The 19,741-nt window shown below is 41.5% G+C and overlaps 1 protein-coding gene across 5 annotated transcripts in view; it reads left to right on the forward strand.

Annotated features, from left to right (window-relative positions):
* The window catches only part of LOC135489130 (prolactin-releasing peptide receptor-like), a 100,192-nt gene extending 83,078 nt beyond the window's left edge, over window positions 1-17,114 (forward strand). For 2 of the 5 annotated variants that reach the window (XM_064774325.1, XM_064774324.1), the window contains exon 3: window positions 9,563-17,114. In XM_064774325.1, coding sequence (XP_064630395.1) covers window positions 9,648-10,868 — 1,221 coding nt within the window. In that variant the 5' untranslated portion in view covers window positions 9,563-9,647 and the 3' untranslated portion in view covers window positions 10,869-17,114. Of the gene's footprint in view, window positions 1-2,089; window positions 2,141-9,562 lie in introns of those variants that run through there. The other 3 variants (XM_064774326.1, XR_010447101.1, XR_010447100.1) reach the window with 3 other exon arrangements.
* Window positions 17,115-19,741: the final 2,627 nt, after the last annotated feature.

Raw genomic sequence — 19,741 nt, forward strand, 5'->3', positions numbered from 1 at the left:
CTTCCGTATGGTGATAATCCGACAGAGAGACGTATGCGGGGTTGAAATCACCTTGAACCGGCAACACACGTCAACAGATTGAACTCTTTACATCATGACACTCAAAGTTCCGAGAGAGATCGAAAAGTTCCTTAAAGCTACGCGCACCCAATGGAAAACATGATCACGAAAATGAAAACATTGTCTCACAATACTTTTCAAATGTTTTCAGGATCACCACAAGATCACAATCATAGCACTGATGCTGCCATCATTATTTTTCCACTGACCGGTCTTGTCATTCAGTTTTGACATCATTATTCTATACGGCATTCCGCAGTTGGACACTTGTCATCATTCTGACAGACCGATCCACCGCAATATCCCATTCTCACGTGAACAAAATCTTTTTAATCTTTTAACATCACTGCGATGAGGACTCCATTATGGTTCCTCGTTCTCACCACGTCGATTTTTTCTTAACACGTATCATTCATTAATCGCCTAATGTCAGCCCCCACTCGTCGATAATCTGCAGTAGATTCAAATCGTACAACAGCTGTTCGTGTTTTAAACAGTACTAAGTTTCACTTGCACATGTCGCTTTTAAACCGGGCCGGTCAACCGAGTTGCGGCATTGACGTCTGCTTTTAGTAGTTGTACTTTTATCTGATCCAAGTAGTTTCGTTCTCACCATTGTACCAAGTGGTTTATCACCATTAGAAATGGAGGATTAAATAAACACTGCATCGCAAATAGTTGAGGAATAAACTGAATTATGTCACAGTAAATCTAAGTTTCAGGCTCCACCATTCTGCCAAGCCAGTGTACAGTAGAAAAAATGAGAGCGATGTTTGGGACATTTATTGGAAAGTGAGATTTCGTTGATAGATTCTCCTTCTACCTAATGGAATCTTTGATAAATCTCTCCTTCACTGACATTTGTCTCGTACCGTGTTCATCACTGAAGATAGTTGAATCAATTGGATCATCAAGCATTGCAATCGTTTTGTTGGGTTCAAGGTTTTACATCACAGAGCATGCAATCATTGACCCAGCTTTTCTACTTGTGACAGATTTTGAATCGTTGAAAATGCAATTAACCGGAAATTGTATGTCTCTATATCGTAATTAGTTGATTTCTCCTAACTGTTTTTTTCAATGTTGTAATCTTTTTGAATAAAAAAACCGTCGAAAATCCTGACTTTGTGTATTTGTGACCTTTGGGAAATGGCTCACAACCTCGAGGCTGTCGCAGAGATATTATCGCCAATTTTGCTGTTTGCTTCGTCATGAGTACTTACCGGTTGTTATCATTGAGCAGGAAAGGTTGGGTTAAGCCCGACAGAGATCCGTGCTGAAACAGATAATCTCAACAAGGATTATTTATCTTTTATACCTCTCACGTCTCAATGTGGCAGAGGAAAAAACTTTGAGAGATTTGCTAAGACATGTACTCTGTTGAGGAGACACTTTTATCATTATTGATAGTGATGTGTTGTTGTAACGCACAAGTGACATGTTTCTGTTAAATTTATGGCAAATACCCCAGGATCTTTATCATTGTCCTTGTCACTCTATTCCTCCTTCTCATGCTTAGAACGCAGAAACAGAAGGCAGCTTTACAAGCTCTGGATAATGATTTTTTGAGAAGAAAGGAGATCAAAACTTCCTGAATTTTATAGAATGGTTTGTAGAAATCTTCGCTTGCGGGCAGTTGTAGTTTCTATAGTTTTACGATGCTCGGATGCTCTCTTCATCCTCTGCTGTTTCTTAATAGCATTCTACAGTGCCTTTCAAATTACTCCTGCTCCAAGGCCAATCGTGCATCCGTTTGCCTTCGTGGTGTATCAATTTACATTCAAAGCTGCAGGAGGAGCTGCAAGGGTGAAGCTCCAACCCAGAATCCAGTTTCCAATGTCTAGTATCATTTTTCCGGTAGAGATAGTATTTTTTGCAGTTTTAACCACACCACAGTCTGTGGCTGCTATCCTTCCGTTCTCCGTTGTAATTGGAGTGTTTCAGGTTTAGTTCAAACTGAATATCCATTACTGCTTCTAGGACAGTCAGGACCGTTAATAACCTTGATTCTTTCTTTGGCTCTTTCCAGAATATCACGTCATCCCGATTATAATCAGTGAGGATAGAAAATTTAATTCAGGTAATTAGAATTAAGTGTTAATTAACGAGGAATTCGCTGCACTTGCAATCAGGTATCAAATCTGTTGACGACTTCCGCTTTTGTTGAATTCTTCGCCCTTTCAAAAGGAGATCGCCTGGTTCAGTCTAACTTCGTCTTACCACAAAGAAGTAGCTTACTCTATCGGGTAAATTTATAAGTTACTTTATATAAATGGGTTGGCAATTTGCAGTGCAAATGGTCGTGTTGGTAATTTCCGAACATTAGCGATATCTCCCATTCTATACAGTTAAGTTGAGCAGAGAGGGTTGTTGAGGTAGTCAACACTTTTATTACCACTCGGATACATCCCAGACCGCTCCTGTCTCAAATCCTAGCATAAATGCATGATTACACCCGAGTATACCTCGCCAGAGCCAAATGATTGTATTTGAAACCCAACACATATGCTTATAGTACGTCTGATTAGATTTGTCATCTGATCCCATGCGGCCATATCCATTTTTCATCAAAACATCCCATCTTACCATTCTTTTCGCTCCGGAATGTCCTTCATCAGACGCATCTATTAATGATTTACGGGCACCGAACAATGTGAACAGTGCGGCAAATAACACCTGTTTGCTTGCTAACTACATTTTATTGCCCAAAGATTTGTGGCAATCGATCCAATGAGAATCGAATGAGGCTGGCAGCTATTCAGGTCGGTCGTTGGCAAACCCGTTACTGAGTGCCAATTTCATCTACTAAAGAACTAATCTGTCCGCCGGATAGATTGTCATTGCTTTCGAGTAGTGCGGCGGCAGTGAACCTAAGTGTGTTTTGGTACCAGAAGTGGTCGGGACATTTTGGTAACTATAATCTGTGGTATCACCCACACAAGTGGTGGTCTGGACACTTGGCGACTGTCATCGATATCTGTCGTATCATCCACAAGTGCTCGGGACATTGGTGCTGCATATGTGGAAGCCGCCCACATGTCTCGTGCTGTATTCACGGAACGTATCTGGTTCCGAAACGAGTATGGGTGGCCAGCGACCTACTTGCATTGGTGTGGCTTCATTTCACTTCGTGTCGTAGACTGATTGAATCCTAATTAACGTTTGGTGCGGCAGCAGGTCTAGGGCAGTTTGAAGAGTACACGTATAGTCTGACCGAACTTCCAGTTGAGTCGCCTAATCAGAAGTTTATTTTGGACACGATTCCTGTCAGTAGTGCTTAGGATCGTCAGACTTGGCGAGCGATAGCGAAGGTCACGCTTTGAGTACAGCGACGCTCTATGAGCTGAAGAGTCTATTCCTCTAGTGCTAGCATCTGATCACAAGCATACAGAAAACGCTTCTTTTGGGAATCCGGTTACAAACAGCTACAAAAAGAAAGTGGAAGGCAGACGTAGAGCACAGAGCCCGAGGGACACTGCTCTTGACATGCTGGTGAAAATTGTCCGAGAGTATCCGATATCAAATATTGGTTTCTTTCCCTGATGATTCCCAACAATTCCTTCCTATCGGTTTTTCTGCTCGTCCTGAATCCGTTAGCAGGTGCAGTGAAAAGAGACACAGGCATGTTTTATAGTCGTCCTTGCCTGGAGAGCGCTAATGTTTTACTGTAACGTGATGTTTGTGATCCTTTCTTTCCGCTTAACTATTGGGTTGCTGTCTACGTCAAAAAGAAATATCCATCTGGAGTTTTTCAACGATTGATGCGTCTGGTTTTCTCAGTTCATTTGCACAAGAACATAGTTTTTCAAATCCTGTATCATAGGACAAAACAGGTGCCGGACAAATTTACGTTCTGTCGTGGCTGAGAACTGCATGCGTTTACAAGTAAGTAGAAGCTCTTTCAAATAGTACTGTTCGGTTTGTAATGATGATGGTCATTTGAGATGAACATCAGCGGAAGCAACTTTTGTTTGTAATTGTTCAGAAGCAAAACGTGTCGTTGTGATAATATCTCAATATTGCCTTCCTTGATGACCTACAACTCACGGATGTAAAAACGTTTCTTTGCTTTTGCAAAATTCCGATAGAGATGGCAGGTGAAAAGCCCTTGAAGTAACGGATTATGATACCGGCTCTTGCCCATTATCGTGCACAATGTTAGAGCATTTTTAAAAATCAGCGCGATCATCTCGGCATGTTCCATAGGTTTGACTCGGTTGCGCGCTTTGAATCACTTCAACTTGTAATTGAAATCGCTCGTTTGTGTTGCGCTTAAGTGATAAGGTAACAGGCCACTGCCTGTAAAATTGTTCACGAACGACGACGATGACGACGAGACAGACGCCCACCGCCACATACAACGAATGACAACAGACGACAACCACATAAATTAAACGACAACAGACGACCAAAGACGACGAGGACGGACACTGCGGACGGACACTGCGGTATTCTAAAGACTCGTGAAAGTCAGCTCAAAAGTGCAAAAGGGTTAACCTATACGAAGAGTACTGTTATCGTGTTTTGAATGAAAAAACTCACCTTTCGACGCGAGACTGCGACAACAGACGACGACCACATAGATTAAACGACAACAGACGACCACAGACGACGACGACGGACGACGGACGACGAGGACGGACACTGCGGACGGACACTGCGGTATTCTAAAGACTCGTGAAAGTCAGCTTAAAAGTGCAAAAGGGTTAACCTATACGAAGAGTACTGTTATCGTGTTTTGAATGAAAAAACTCACCTTTCGATGCGAGACTGCGACAACAGACGACGATCACATAGATTAAACGTTAACAGACGACCACAGACGACGACGACGGACGACGGACGACGAGGACGGACACTGCGGTATTCTAAAGACTCGTGAAAGTCAGCTCAAAAGTGCAAAAGGGTTAACCTATACGAAGAGTACTTTTATCTTGTTTTGAATGAAAAAAAATCACCTTTCGATGCGAGACTGCGACAACAGACGACGACCACATAGATTAAACGACAACAGACGACCACAGACGACGATGAGGACGGACACTGCGGACGGACACTGCGGTATTCTAAAGACTCGTGAAAGTCAGCTCAAAAGTGCGAAAGGGTTAACCTATACGAACAGTATACTGTTATCGTGTTTTGAATGAAAAAAATCACCTTTCGACACGAGACTGCGACAACAGACGACGACCACATCGATTAAACGACAACAGACGACCACAGACGACGACGACGGACGACGGACGACGAGGACTGACACTGCGGTATTCTAAAGACTCGTGAAAGCTAGCTTAAAAGTGAAAAAAGGTAAGCCTATACGAACAGTACTGTTATCGTGTTTTGAATGAAAAAAAATCACCTTTCGACACGAGACTGGATATGTAAAGCCAGCCACTCGGGAAAAGTTTCAACATGACTATAGGCAATCTCCAAGCTTCGCCATTGGTAACGGTTGCTTAGTGATAGACTAGCACAGTTTACTAGCGTACTTTTGCTAGCTAGCTTCTGCTTCTCATTGGGAGATTGGATTATGGGGAGCCATGTAAATTTACCCAAAGTTGCCAATAGGGTGTCAGTTACATGTATATCTGTTTTGGCTCTGTCAGAAGGTGTACGTTGGACCAGTGTAACGTCGGTGCCTCAATACACTTATGCGGCAAGTGCTAACCATTGTGTTTGTCAGTGGTCACAATATCGAATTAATTGCAGACCTTATCACTCAAGTTATCTAATTAATTGTTGATCTCCAAAAGTTTTCCAATAAACTGTATCAAAAAGGTTCTCTATTAAACCAGGGTCTTTCAAATAAATTATTTGAAAGACTCTGATTGAACTGTATTGGTGCAAAAGTTATCTGATAACGTAGCCAGCTTCTACCACGTGCAAACGTTATCTAATAAACTGTTCCTTCGATCACACAAGTTATCTAATTAACTGATAGTTCTCCATACAGATTCATGCACGTTTTTCCCAAACAGAACGAATATCGAAATGACTGTAATCAACCCTTGCTTATATCGCCGTTTCTTTTACGTGCCTCGTTAACCTCAATTGATTACTGTAATAGCTGGTTAGCGTGTTAGGAACAAATTTTGGATGAAAATTGTCAGCGAAGGCAGTTGACAATAATCAGCTGCTAGCTTCGTATCAATCCGTGTTTTTGACTGATAAAAGATGCTATGTTGGTGCATAAATTGAGTAATAGTCGGGCTGCTCGACGAATCGTTGAGTAGTCTGTCTGTATGAGAGCCTGCACGTGCACGGCTGATAAGGAAATTGACAATTGATGAAGAAGATGTGACAATTTTAGAAGGGAAATGAAGAAACGAAGGCCAATGGGTGTTGATGATGTGGTTCATATGAGCGACTCTTGAAAATCCGTTCTTCGGGTCAGATGCTGTCACATCTGTTCGAACACAATATCAGCTTTAAAGCGATGTTTTATCAAGATGTGGCGCCTGGGGCTATATGGAAGATAGCCTATAGCTAGGGGGTCGAATTGGAAGTCGTCAGGTGACTAGTATGCGCTTTTAGGAACCTGGGTTGTGTTTGATTCAGGCAAAATCATTTCATCGTGCAACCGCAATAGTTTCCAATGTGTGTTAGGAGACCTACACACTCTCTTTTTAAACCAGGACTTATTTGGAAGGCAACTATTTAACTGTTTTTCGTAGCGTTCTGACGAATTCAAAACATAAGCATGTGAGAGTCAACTTACCGAAATCTTGATCGGGCAGACTCCACGATCCGATATTGGTGGTACGTTGAGTATCCCAATCAAATTCGACTGGTTTATCGTATATTCGTGAATCTCCAGTTCCTCTCCAACGAAATATGATCTAATGAAGTCGGTGTTCTCATCTTTCTTGGTGATCGGATGCCTCCCATCAACAGCTGAGAACCCATGAAAAATACTTACATTACACGAGTTCACGACTTCAGTGATTTAAACGAAATTTCAGCTCAGATGTAGATAGCTTTCTGAATAATTGGAAAGAATGAAAATCAAATTTATGATATCATGTTTATATTATTAGTAAGATTATTTCTGCTAAGATCACTTTCTCACAATCATTTGAAGCCAATACTTCATAAAAATTAATGATTATGTTTAGGGGCATTTTTTTTAACCACGTACTTTAACTCCGACATAACTGAAGCCAGCACCAAGACCTATCAAACTGCGTGATGCCTTTCAAAATCCGTTTACGATGGTCGGCCGGCCTTCAACTCTTACCTTATACTCTCAGATTCCTGTAACTTCGTCGAACACCTTCGATCTGCTTTGGAGACCTCGAGAATATCATATTCTGTGTAAGGTAGAATGGGGTATTTGTAGCCCCGGTTTAATGGTAGCCATTGTCTATGATATCGATTGATATCCACATGTATATCAAACAATACAGGGGCTAAAAATACCTTATTCTACCTTATCCTGCATTCGTAGGGCCTACATGTATCTCTTGATCACAATGCATGGCACGCCCCAGCAAAATAGTGTCGCGACCGACGCAGGTGGATAACCGCGCACTTCTAATTACTTGACCTACTTTACAATGTACATCTTCCACGTGTCTGAGGCTACTGACGGGACACAGAATCTCAGGAAGGGCCTGGCGCAGCCTTTTCTGATCCATTTTGTTGCTCTTGCGGCTATTTTTTATAGAATCCCTGCCTCGCGCCCGTAGGCCTATTGCAGGGAGAGACGTCTCCGGCATCAATCATCTTCGGGAAACCAGTGGTTTTTAATCGAGATGTCGAGAATTCCCTGTCATAGGTTCGATTTAATTTTTACTTTCCCTGCCGCATGCTCATCAAATTAGTTGTCACTTTCCCCTGTCACTAAACCAGCTGTTACCTTCTCCTGCAACATGTTGAAATATGTTGCTGTTTTGTCGAAAAGGCATGACACTTAATCCTGCACCTCATTACTTTGATACTAGGTTCTTTTTTGTTTAAACGGAATATACATTGTACTACTGTCTGTAATCTCTCACGTAATCCGGCATCATTTTGTTGGAAATGTCTCTTCTCTGTTAGAGTTGTTTTCATATTGTGACTGTGTCGATTTTCTTGTTTTAAGCCGCTCTATACACGAATACAAGGTCATAAAGACTTAACGTTTGTCTTAAATGCCTCAAAGGTACATCCCTTGTGACTGCATTCGCCTGGAAGCTAATCTTCTTATTGTTCTAATGATACAGTTTAACTGTGTTCAAGGTCCACATATCCATGAAGACATAACAGTTTAATACCTGGGGTGAAGGTTCCTAGAAATCCTTGACTGTTTCGACCATGCCAGAGGAGTAACATAGAGGATGACCAAAATGCGAGTTCGGATTCAGGGGTTTTCTTCAATATTATAATGATAATGATGATGATATAAACAATAATAATAATGATAATAATGTTAATAATAATGATAATAATATATAAACTAGAATGAATAAATAACAACAAAATGAAGAGAGAACAAAGAGAAAAATGTAATGGATTTAAGGGGAGGCGAACCCGTGACCACCAGATCGAAAGTCCAGCATTCTAACCATTGAACCATCAAGGCCTTTATGTTAGGACAGAGATTTTCGCCGCCTCTTATAGCCAGGCTATGGCAATCTGAAGAAACTACGGTGTACTTTATAAGAAAAAGTATGTTTTATTATTTTTTACTGGTAGCCTAAGTTTAAATCCGTTCTGCCTTTTGGACAACAGATTAGAATGAAATGATGCTTTTAAGGCACCAGATTTTATCAAAATAATGCACAACTCAAGTTGGTGTTGTTGTCTTTACCTACTTGTCTCCACCTGTACTCATTGAAGAAGCATTGAAAAAAAGGTTTTGGAATTTTACAGCTCTCCCACCAACTTAAGTAAATCGGCCGGAATCAAACTAATCAACTGCGTGATATCGTCTTCAGTGGTGTCCCTCGCATTTTTCGCTGGAATGACTAAAGTGAATGTGGCTGGTTGTGTTTTCATGCTCTGATAAACCGCACCGCACGGTTGAGGTTCCTATTTCAATTTACAGTTATTGCTCATCGAATATTAAATTTTTTCATCTTTTCATTTCACTTGTGGTAAAACTGATAAGCACAAATGGTCGGACTGCCATGGAGCGATAAATACGATCGGGGTGGAAATCGTTATTGAAATGTGCCATGTTCAGTAATATATCTATTTTTTCTTGTCTATGTGGCTTTTCCGTTGTTTATCACAACAATATATTGAAATCTGTTTAATTTACTCATTTGATATATCAACAGTTCGCGATGCCAAATATTGTTTGGCGCAGCATATCATATCGTCAGTCCATGACATTTCCATGGCTGAATGATGCACGGCAGATTATCGGTATAAAACCTATTCCAAATTCTTTTATTTTTCAGCCATTATATGTCGGTCAGAATTACATCCCAATATTAGCAAATATAAAGGCATTTCAACGGGTTTGTCCATTTACTCTTTATCAATGACTGACAATAGTTTTCTTCTATCGTTTCAGATTCTACCGGCGGTATGATAACTCTTCAGCGACTTAATACGAAACGGCTATTTCGCTGACAAATCCTAATACGAACGCGTTAACGATGAATTACACACCAGGACCTAACAGCACCGAGGTGTCGGGGACATTCTTACCCACCGAACTCCCGGCTGCAAACATCACGAAAAATATCACTGAACCCCACGAACCGGTCGGGGAATGGATCAAAGCAATGACTATACCGTTCTATGTCGTCATCTTTGTCGTCGGCGTGACCGGAAATAGTCTTGTTGTTTTTGTCGTTGCGCGGAACAAAGCCATGCAGACGATCACTAATATTTTTATAACAAACCTTGGATGTGCTGATATAATGATGTGTCTTCTTGCTGTGCCTTTCACACCACTCGCAGCGTTCCTGGATGACTGGCCTTTCGGGGAGGTGATGTGCCAGATTATACCAATGTCACTGGCGGTCAGCGTCTTTGTTTCAACCTTGACCTCAACCGCCATTGCTATTGACCGATATTTTGTGATAGTTTACCCGTTTAAGCCACGGATGAAGGCATGGCTCTGCTTGCTGTTAATAATATCAATATGGATCATTTCCTGTTCTGTCTCCTTGCCCCTGGCTATATACCGTAGGATAACAGTGGACAATGGAGATAGACAATGTGGTGAAGACTGGCCAGACATTAACTCAAGAAAGTTCTGCATTATTACGTTATTTTTCTTACAGTATGTTGTACCATGTTGTGTCATTACGTTCTGCTACTGGCGAGTTTCTGGCGTGCTGCGAATGCGCGCTAAAGCTAAGATAGGAAGTGGAAACAAATCACGGGAAAAAGAAGAGATGGAAATCCGTCGTAAGCGAAGAACGAATAGGATGCTGATCGCTATGGTGGCTATATTCGTCGGGTGCTGGATGCCTTTGAATGTCGTTCTCCTGACGCAAGAAGCCCACCCTAGAATTGAAACTTGGCAATGGCTCAAACTGATTTTCTTCATTGCACATATCATCGCCATGAGCTCCGCGATATACAACCCCTTCCTGTACGCGTGGATGAATGAAAATTTCCGAAAGGAATTTAAACAGGTTCTGCCCTTCTTATTCTCTGGTCATACACACAGCAAACTGAACGGCAGCATGACGCAGTACTCTACTGTCGACACGACACATACGGTTGTCGACCGATCGCCCATGCGCGAACGAAACGGAAGTAACGTTGGGACGGGCAAGACCACGCAGGCGCACTATGATGTTGATTCAGAAAAGGTTCATTTGAAAGTTGCCGAGGATGGCGATGAACCAAGGGAAGAGGTATAGATACTTTGCGGAAAAACTTCATTGTGATGATTGGTTGATTCAGGATGAGTTGCTGTGTGATTTGTAAGTTTGTAAATAGGACCCATATACAGTAAAACATGCTTATGTGAATTTGACATTGTCCAAAATGCCTGATAAAAGTGCGTTGACTAGACTGGTCCTACAAGCAGACGAACTTGATCAAGCATACTCTCTGAGAAGAAAACAGTTATGGATACGGCTCGAATCACGCTCATTGCACCAGCTTGCATAACAAAGCTGGAACTAACTTATAGAATGATGTGTCACACTTTCATTTACTGGTCACTTTTTATGGTAGAATGCATATAATTTATATTCAATGTATATATAATGATATAGATATGATTATAACGTCTATATGTACCATAAATTTATATAACGTCAGGTCGCATGTATAGGACAGCTATGACTTGTGTAGCGTACAGCCGTACGTGTACAATGTATGACGTCATTGTTTCCTGTTGCGCGAGAAATGCTCGTTTGTGGCAGAGTCTTTCATATACTTTATTAAAAGACTCTGTTTTTGCAAGGTTTGTGCCAAGTGACAAGATGATATTTAGAGGTTTTCGGACCCCTTCATATTCAGTCGATATATATATGTAGATGGCGAAGTCTTTTTTGTGAGATAAATATATATATATACTCATCGCGTGGTGTTGGGGTATATACGTTTCCACTGAACGCGTTTACGAGATCGCCACGGTATTTGTTATTTTGTCCACCCAAACTGAACCGACAGAAGTTTGCTTTGCGATGTCGCATGCCCAGTGCGAATAATGCAAAATTGCATTCACTGCAGTGGAAATCTACCCTTAATTGTATCTTCCAAGTATTAGTGAGTTTCCCCATCGCTCACGAACATCGATTACGAATTACGAATTCCAAGCACAAATGCTAAGAATTTGCCCTTCGTGAATCTTCATTCTTGTGTGATGCGGGAACTCACTACGACAGTATTGTCGACGCGTCGCATATTTGTACTTCTTATGATTATCCAGAAACAAACATTCAGGAACCATTTTACACGTTAAGATTGGCATTATTGATGTTGTGATCAGAGTATTCGTTTAATTGGTCTTGTCTACCGATTAAATATATTAAAATTCGCGCTTTGACTTCACCTAGCATCTAATTACAGCACGCTTTTCCCTTTACAAACGTACCGACTGAAAGCGATCGTCTGAATCTGTTACTTTCGTGTTCCCCTGGGATAATTACCCGCTAAAGTTTTTCCAATTAAAAATAGCGCAATTTCTTTTCGCGTTTGGACGTTATTCACGAGCACTTTGCACCCCATGAATTCTAGATTTAGGAATACCCGTGTGCGGAGAGTCTGTTGAATCGTGGATTTTGATATGGATCGTTAAAATGGTGAACGAAATATGTGTAATTTGCATGTTCTTGGGATGAATGGTGTAAGACTGCGTCGAAAAAATAATGGGCCGAATCGACATATTTTGTCGTCTCTCAAAGCGGTGTTGCTGATAATTGGCATTCCATTTTCTCATCCGCGTTCTCCCACATGTCCAAGTCTCACCACTGATAACCACCGTTAAGTGCTGACTTGCTCATATGCGTACTTTTTACATTGTGGTTAATATAGCTTGGAAAGTCATTGTGTTTTTTTAAGTAAATCACAAATACTGCAACATCGCCCCAAGGGTACTAGTATTTGAGATGCGGCCAACCGGCATGATTGTAATGCATAGTGTTGTCCCCTTTTGGGGTGATATGCCCAATCAGCCACTGAGAATGCAATAACACATTTTGCTACCATCGTTGTTATCTGGTTATTGCTAAGAAATAATGGTTTTATCCTCTCAAAAAGTATAAATTAATTGGTTTGCCATAGCTGGAAGAGTGAGAATGCGAGTGTGGTTGTGTGAACGAATGGCCCATACGAAGGACACTTCAATCGTATAGTTAAAATGCAGTTTTAAAAGCTATGTGTATTTACAGTATGTGTGCACTTGGTCGAAGTATCGTAGTACGAAGTCCAACATTTCCGAAGTAACTTGGGTAGAAAAAAATTTGCGGGAAGATTAGACTTTCGGCATTGTTGGAATATTTACAATCGTCATGAACAGGCACTGGTGATCCGGGGTTTTTTCAGGCGAATTTGGACGATTGTGTGTGTGTGTGAGTGCGTGTGGGTGGACCGTGCATCTCTCAGAAGAAACAGATGAAACAACACACAAGAATAAGTTGTCGGCATTTCCTGAAAGCTGTCGGCAGTATTCCGTCGTCAGTGATTTTGCGGCACACACTGTCATTGTCCTCCACTTTGTTACTTCCGCGCTGCCTTTTTCTCATTCTGCTTATCATCCGAATCTAGAAGAAGCGCCGAAACAACATAATTGATCGGGGATCGGTAAATATATACACAGGTACATGTGCCGGTATTTGCTCTACCCTGTTACGACAATTGTGATTCCCAACCACCAGTTTTCCGCTTTCATAAAGTAAGCAAAAGATGTATGGACACGGCAGCTATATTCCGTCGTGATGCTGTCCTGATTTTTCCAGGATAGGCAAATTCAATTGAATGGTAACAGGGTGTGGATGGAGAAAACTGGATACGAAACAATCAAACACGCTAAAGTTGGTTTAACCAATCCCTTGTTCATTTATTGGAATCGTAGAAAGCAAACAGGAAAAGCAGTTTGACAATCCAACGCATTGTTGACATTCAACCTGGTTGGAATTATGAGACGAAAATGGTAGGAACAAGCAATCCATTATTACCTAAAAACTATATTACAACCAATGCATGAAACCCTTGTTTGGTTTGCGAAGTTGATCTGAACTAAACCAGCAACTCAATACCATCCATCATCTTGGACGACTCATCGAACTGGAAAAAACATTCATATATTATGTTATTTGCAGAACTTCTCACGAAGTAACTAAACGATCTTTGGTCGATACTGACCAAGCATTTCCCTCCGGCATCTCTGGCCATTTGCTGTATCATGTCAGCTGAAGGCATTGATTTGCAAGTTCATGTTCAGGATGAAGACACAACTAGTTTGTTCAGATGGCAAAGCGATACACAAGTCCACTCTGCATACAAATGTCAGAAGGCTTCATCTTTCTGCGTAACGAGATGATAACACACCTGATAGAAAGACTTCTGTGATGTTGTCTAAGCTTATCAGGGGACAGGCCGCCTGTAACTTCTCCGATGCATCTGTAAGTGAATAAGTAAGCACTGGCACAGGCCATGTCTTCATTCTTCGCTGACTAAAGGTGCGTGCACAGATTTAGTAATAGACAGGATCTCTCTATTCTCTCTTACCGGATTTTTTCATTGTTCTCCTTGAAAAACAGATAAACAAGAAACATCGCGGTAAGACGGGAGTGTCTGCATCGTTGGGTCGTAAAACGTGAACAGATTATACTTTTTATTTTTCTTTGTGAAAAAAATGTACAGAAAAACTCTAACATCTGACAACTAGCCGCAGCTATACATTTACGTTGGGTGGGGAGTGAATTCGTCTATTCAGGATTTTCTTTGAGAACGTGTGACGCCAGAGAATTGAAAACAGTGACAGCGAAGTGCGTTTAAGCCCGCTGCACACTAGCCGCCAACTTTGGCGACAAGAAGCGTTCAGCTGACGCCTCTCGACGCCGAAGTTGGCGGCCAGTGGATCCCGGTCAGAGCACACCTGCCCAGAATCGGCGTCCAGTAGCGTCTTTTCCGCCACTTTAGGCTGCCATTTTGAAATCATGTGACATCAAGACGCATACTGATTGGCCATAGCCTCGCCGCCCACGCCAATTCAAGCGGCAATCCGTAGCACACCTGGCTTCTTCTTGCGTTCAAACGCGGCGACACGCGTCAAAAATCAAAACATCAAGATCAAGATATTTGGCGTTTAGTTGCGGCAAGTCGCGTTCGCCGACGCCGTTCGTAGCAGACTAGGGATTTTTCAGGCGTTCAGGACTCTTGCGGCAAAAAACGCCTGTGAACGCCGAAGTTGGCGGCTAGTGTGCTACGGGCTTTATTGTTTCTTTTTCTGATATCAAGTCACTCCAGATCATGTTCCTGCCGGTCTAGAAATGGGTGTGTGAATGCATTTGGATCGACATGTGTGAATCAGATCAGTGACTCTCTAATTAGTGTGATTATTGACGGGAGTTCCTCAATCTGGAGAGTTCATGTTGTACATGAAACTTAAAATCTTCTAATCAGTCTGCCGGCAGACGATGCCACCCAATGTTTGACCTTGTCAGTGTCGCTTTTCTGTGTAGAACGCGATCATAGGCCTACTGTCGCGTGCAGAGTCTAAGAACTCAGGGGATGAAATTACAGAAGATTGATATCGTCCCACGTGTTTTTAATATAAGCACCAAACTGTAAAAATGAAAGGTTAATATGCGGTGTACATGTAATAACGACTACTAGTTTCTCTTTGGAAACGCCCACTTGACTATGTATTGCCTTTCTTTTAATATGTATATAAGTGCCAAACGTTTGTCAATTTAAGAGCACAGCATTAACTCCCGCACCTTTAATTACCGATGATTTTACATTAAACACCCATTGTTAGTTTTACTCGGATTGTGTTGGTTCCGAGGAAAATTGTATTAGAGTTTAAAGCCAAAGTCCTGTTACAAATTTGTGTTCATACCCTGAATGTATGTAGATCGAAATTATTGAATCTAATTTTATTGCAGCTCGGAATCCAATTGGACGCTGTCATTCATGACATACCATGTTGCTTGAATCCTTATGGTAAGCATACGGGCAGGGCAGAGCTGAGGTTGAAAGGTATTGACCCATTTTGACTAGTTGTTAAAACTGTGCTTCGTTTCATTTTAACTAAACATCACCTAGCTATGACTGTAAAGTATTCTTAGTATTTTTCACACTCGTTCTCCTAATATACATGTATATATTTGGCCGGAATTTTGGAATGAATTCCAAAGTCTTCAACGGTCATTACGTTCTATCATTAACTACTTTCCGAAAGCCCTTCGTAAACGTCGTCGTCGTCCTATTGGCCAATCAGATTCTCTAAACTCCTTCTTCAACACAGCCAATCAGAGCGTCGCGTATTTTAGTCAGACGACTGGTCAATTTTGTGTCTTCCTTTCGGAATGACGGTAATGGACATCATGGCTCAGCGTCAACTTGCATTATTACATTTTATCAGCTAATGAGAGTCATTTGTTCTATCATTGAATCAACTGACCAGCATTGTCAAAAAACCGCATGACTGGCCAATGGCTATAGCATACATACATGTGCATGTACATTTACTGAGCTATGGTGGCTGTGGAAAGAAATAGCATTCCGCGATAATGAGGTCACTGCAGCTGCTGCCCTCTATTTCCCCATCGCTGAATTACAGGCAATGTCGGACAAACATGCGGTTTCGTAATGGATTCAGGCTTTCTAACTAGGGCAGTTAGATTCAATCTGGCACATGTCCGAGTGTTGGAAATAGTGTACATGTACTACATAATTGTTCTGAATATTTCTCTCTCTGACTCTATGGTATCATTCATGCTAAAAACAATGCGGGGTCAAAGATAATTGACTTTGAAATAAGCTCAAATGCGTAGAAATAAATGTCGATGTCCGACTGTCAATATCTTATTCAAATGACCTTGTGAGCTATAAATAGTAACGTCGCGGAATGCTATTAGGCAGGTTTCACAAGCCTTACGAGGTGCAGGGAGTTGTCTTTATTCCAATCCCTACGAAAAGCTACGAAGGAGGTATGCAAATGCATTTTGTCGTTCGTGATGTGCATTTAGATGTTCTAGTATAACCCCAGCCTAGATCACAGACAAATGCAGAATGTAAAGTAGCTGCGATAACCAGCGCAAACGACAGATTTTTGTTGCATGCGATAATTGCGGCTCCCAACTACATTGGCGCTCGTTGGCGAGACGCTTTAGACACGAGCGACCGATGTGCCATAAAATTTGTATATATGTACTCGAAAACGGCAAAATTGTACATGTATATAAAATATTCGATTATGTTTACATGTAGTAGCATAATTAAAAGCTGGTTCGATCACCACTCGAAGGCAAATGTAAAAACTGCCGCTGTTGCACAACTGAGATGAACCGGACCTTGGCTTATACATGTGCAGTTATGTGACCAAATAATGTGCGACTTAGAATATGTACAATGTGTAAAAACAAAATGTACGAACGTTGTGAGCATATAATGTTACATATATTCAGGTTATGTAATAAATATCTATCTCTAGGTAGATTCATCGTTGTTATTTATGTCAGGTCCATCTTGACCACCGAGGTTTTTGCATCTTATCAAGATTTGATATACCCCGGCTATGTTTAGAGGGAGTATCGACCATGAGATTCATGATGGTCAGGTCCAAAACTTGAAGAATATCTTTGAAGATACGCCAGCTTCCGAGTCAGACAGGGATCACCCGACGGCTAGTTGTCGCCGCCAAAGTGTGCCTGGACCACCAGTAATTACGAGCGGCGTGCCTGTCTACGGGCACTCTGCGGGTCCAACTGCGCATGTTCTGTGGCAAATGGGTCAAGGACCTGGGAGGAGGAGTGGAACAAACAGACAATAGAATAATAGCTTCTCCGTTGCCCTTTGCCATACTTAGGATTAGTTCATGTGAGTTACGGCACCGAATGACCAACTGGTGAAACAGATCATTCGTTCTGAAGAGCCGTCACGAACATGGCATCACAATTTCATTATGGAGTACTTAGCAAGATAATCTCGCTGACCGTGCGTGTGATTCGATTACTGCATGGTCGGAGCACTGGTAAAATTGACTTGCTTATTAAGAAAAAGAAATTTTGAAGGCTTGATGAAAGCCATCCAATGTGACCAAAGCTTTGGTTAGGTACTTCAATAAATGCGCTTCCTGAGAATTCGGCTCTCTAATATCAAATTAGGGCTCAAGTTGGGTCCCACGATAGGTCCCATGTACATGTGATACAAAGACATCGGTCCGTGACAGTTATTCATCCAGAACATAATGATAATGGCTCACCATGGCAGAGGGATGTCTCTTGACACCATCTGCCTTTGTCTCTACCAAGACATATAGGCAAAGCAGCTCAAACGAGCTTAATTATAGTTCCTCGCTCAAAGCGTTTAGGCATCCTAATCTTCTGCCTAAGGGATGTCGAGAACATAGACAGTAAGGGCACAGTCGCCGTTTATGTAAAGAGAGCAGGGACAATTTCTCCAATTACAATGTTATGTGTAGTCAGTCCTTGTCACATCCCCCTGGACAGCGGGAAATCTTTTCTTACAGGTTTGCAGTCCACTGCATCCGTGGGGAAAACATGAAGAAAGCTGATCAACATCGCCCAATACATTCTCACCCAGTTATCAAAGAAGTCAAAGAAGCTACGTAAACACTAAAACCAAATATCTTCTTTTACCAAGCCTAGAAATAACAAACCCGTATCCTTTTTCCCTTTCCGCTCTTTCCTCCGCAACAAGTTTATCTAACCCTAGCAATCTACCAACAAAGCGATAAGGTCTTCATAGCAATTATGAAATTGGCCGTGGTCTTTCATGCGCAGGCTTTGAAGTCGCGTTTTTCATTTTCGTAATCTACCATCACGCACATCAGCGCCGCGAACTCAATCATGGCCGAATGAACAAATGACAACCAATCTATTACAATGCTGCTGAGGCTTTCTTGATGATTAATCCAGTGTCAACGACTGGTGACTATTTGTTATTTTTGGATGTGACAACGAAAATGAAGACAGGTCGTTGGGTTTTTTTTAAAATATATGTGCCAGCTCATCCGATTCGAAATAAATGGCGAGTCGAAATTAGAATGAAGTGCAACTGGAACAACCACAGGGAGGATTCGAAATAAAGGACAGGTCGAAATTAGAAAAGCGACAATTTGACAATCGCGATGAGGATGCGAGATAAAGACAGTCGAAATTGGGAAAACGACAATGGAACAGCCACACGGAGGATGTGAGAGAAAGGACACGTCGAAATCAGCAAAACGACAATGGAACAATCACTATGAGGATGCGAGATAAAAGACAGTCGAAATCAGCAAAAGGACAATGGAACAATCACTATGAGGATGTGAGATAAAAGACAGTTGAAATCAGCAAAAGGACAATGGAACAATCACTATGAGGATGCGAGATAAAAGACAGTCGAAATCAGGAAAACGACAATGGAACAATCAATATGACGATGCGTAAAAGTGATAGAAAAAACTGAATTTCAGGACATGGTTTATATTTGACCCAAGGTTTTTATGATATTTTAATATCATAAAAACCTTGGGTCAATGTCTTAAAAGGCATTTGTTTGCAAACATTGTGTGACAGGCCCCTGTTTGAATACGTGACAAAGACTGGAGCTGGATAGGCCAGAGATGTAATTGCCAATTAGTAGTACCCGAACATGCAGTTGATAAAAAAATTAAATCGAAGCGTTATCTAAAAGCGTTTCGCTCGAGGTGTTAATTAATTTGAAGAGACATTACAACTACACCAACAAGCACATTTCGCATACGTCCATCTCGTCAGAGCAGGTTAAACCGAACAAAGGTGTGCAGAATATAGCAAGGTAAGACAAGCGCCGCCTGCTCCCAATCGCAGCAACTGCTAAGACCAGAAATGATGATGTGTCCGAGGGTTCAGCATCGCAGTCTTCTGAAGATGACAAGAACATCAACAATGTCTCAATATTCTGAACTGAAGGGCACTATCACAACCTGTATAGAATACAACAGGACCATATCTTGAGTAAATTTGTGTAACCATTGTCAGCACAAATGGATGTTCTATGTATGTTCTAGTATCACTAAAGACACGCCATAAGTGGATGGCCCACCTCTGTAACAATGGCGAAACAT

Source organism: Lineus longissimus, chromosome 6, assembly GCF_910592395.1.
Source record: "Lineus longissimus chromosome 6, tnLinLong1.2, whole genome shotgun sequence".
Taxonomy (NCBI): Eukaryota; Metazoa; Nemertea; class Pilidiophora; order Heteronemertea; family Lineidae; genus Lineus; species Lineus longissimus.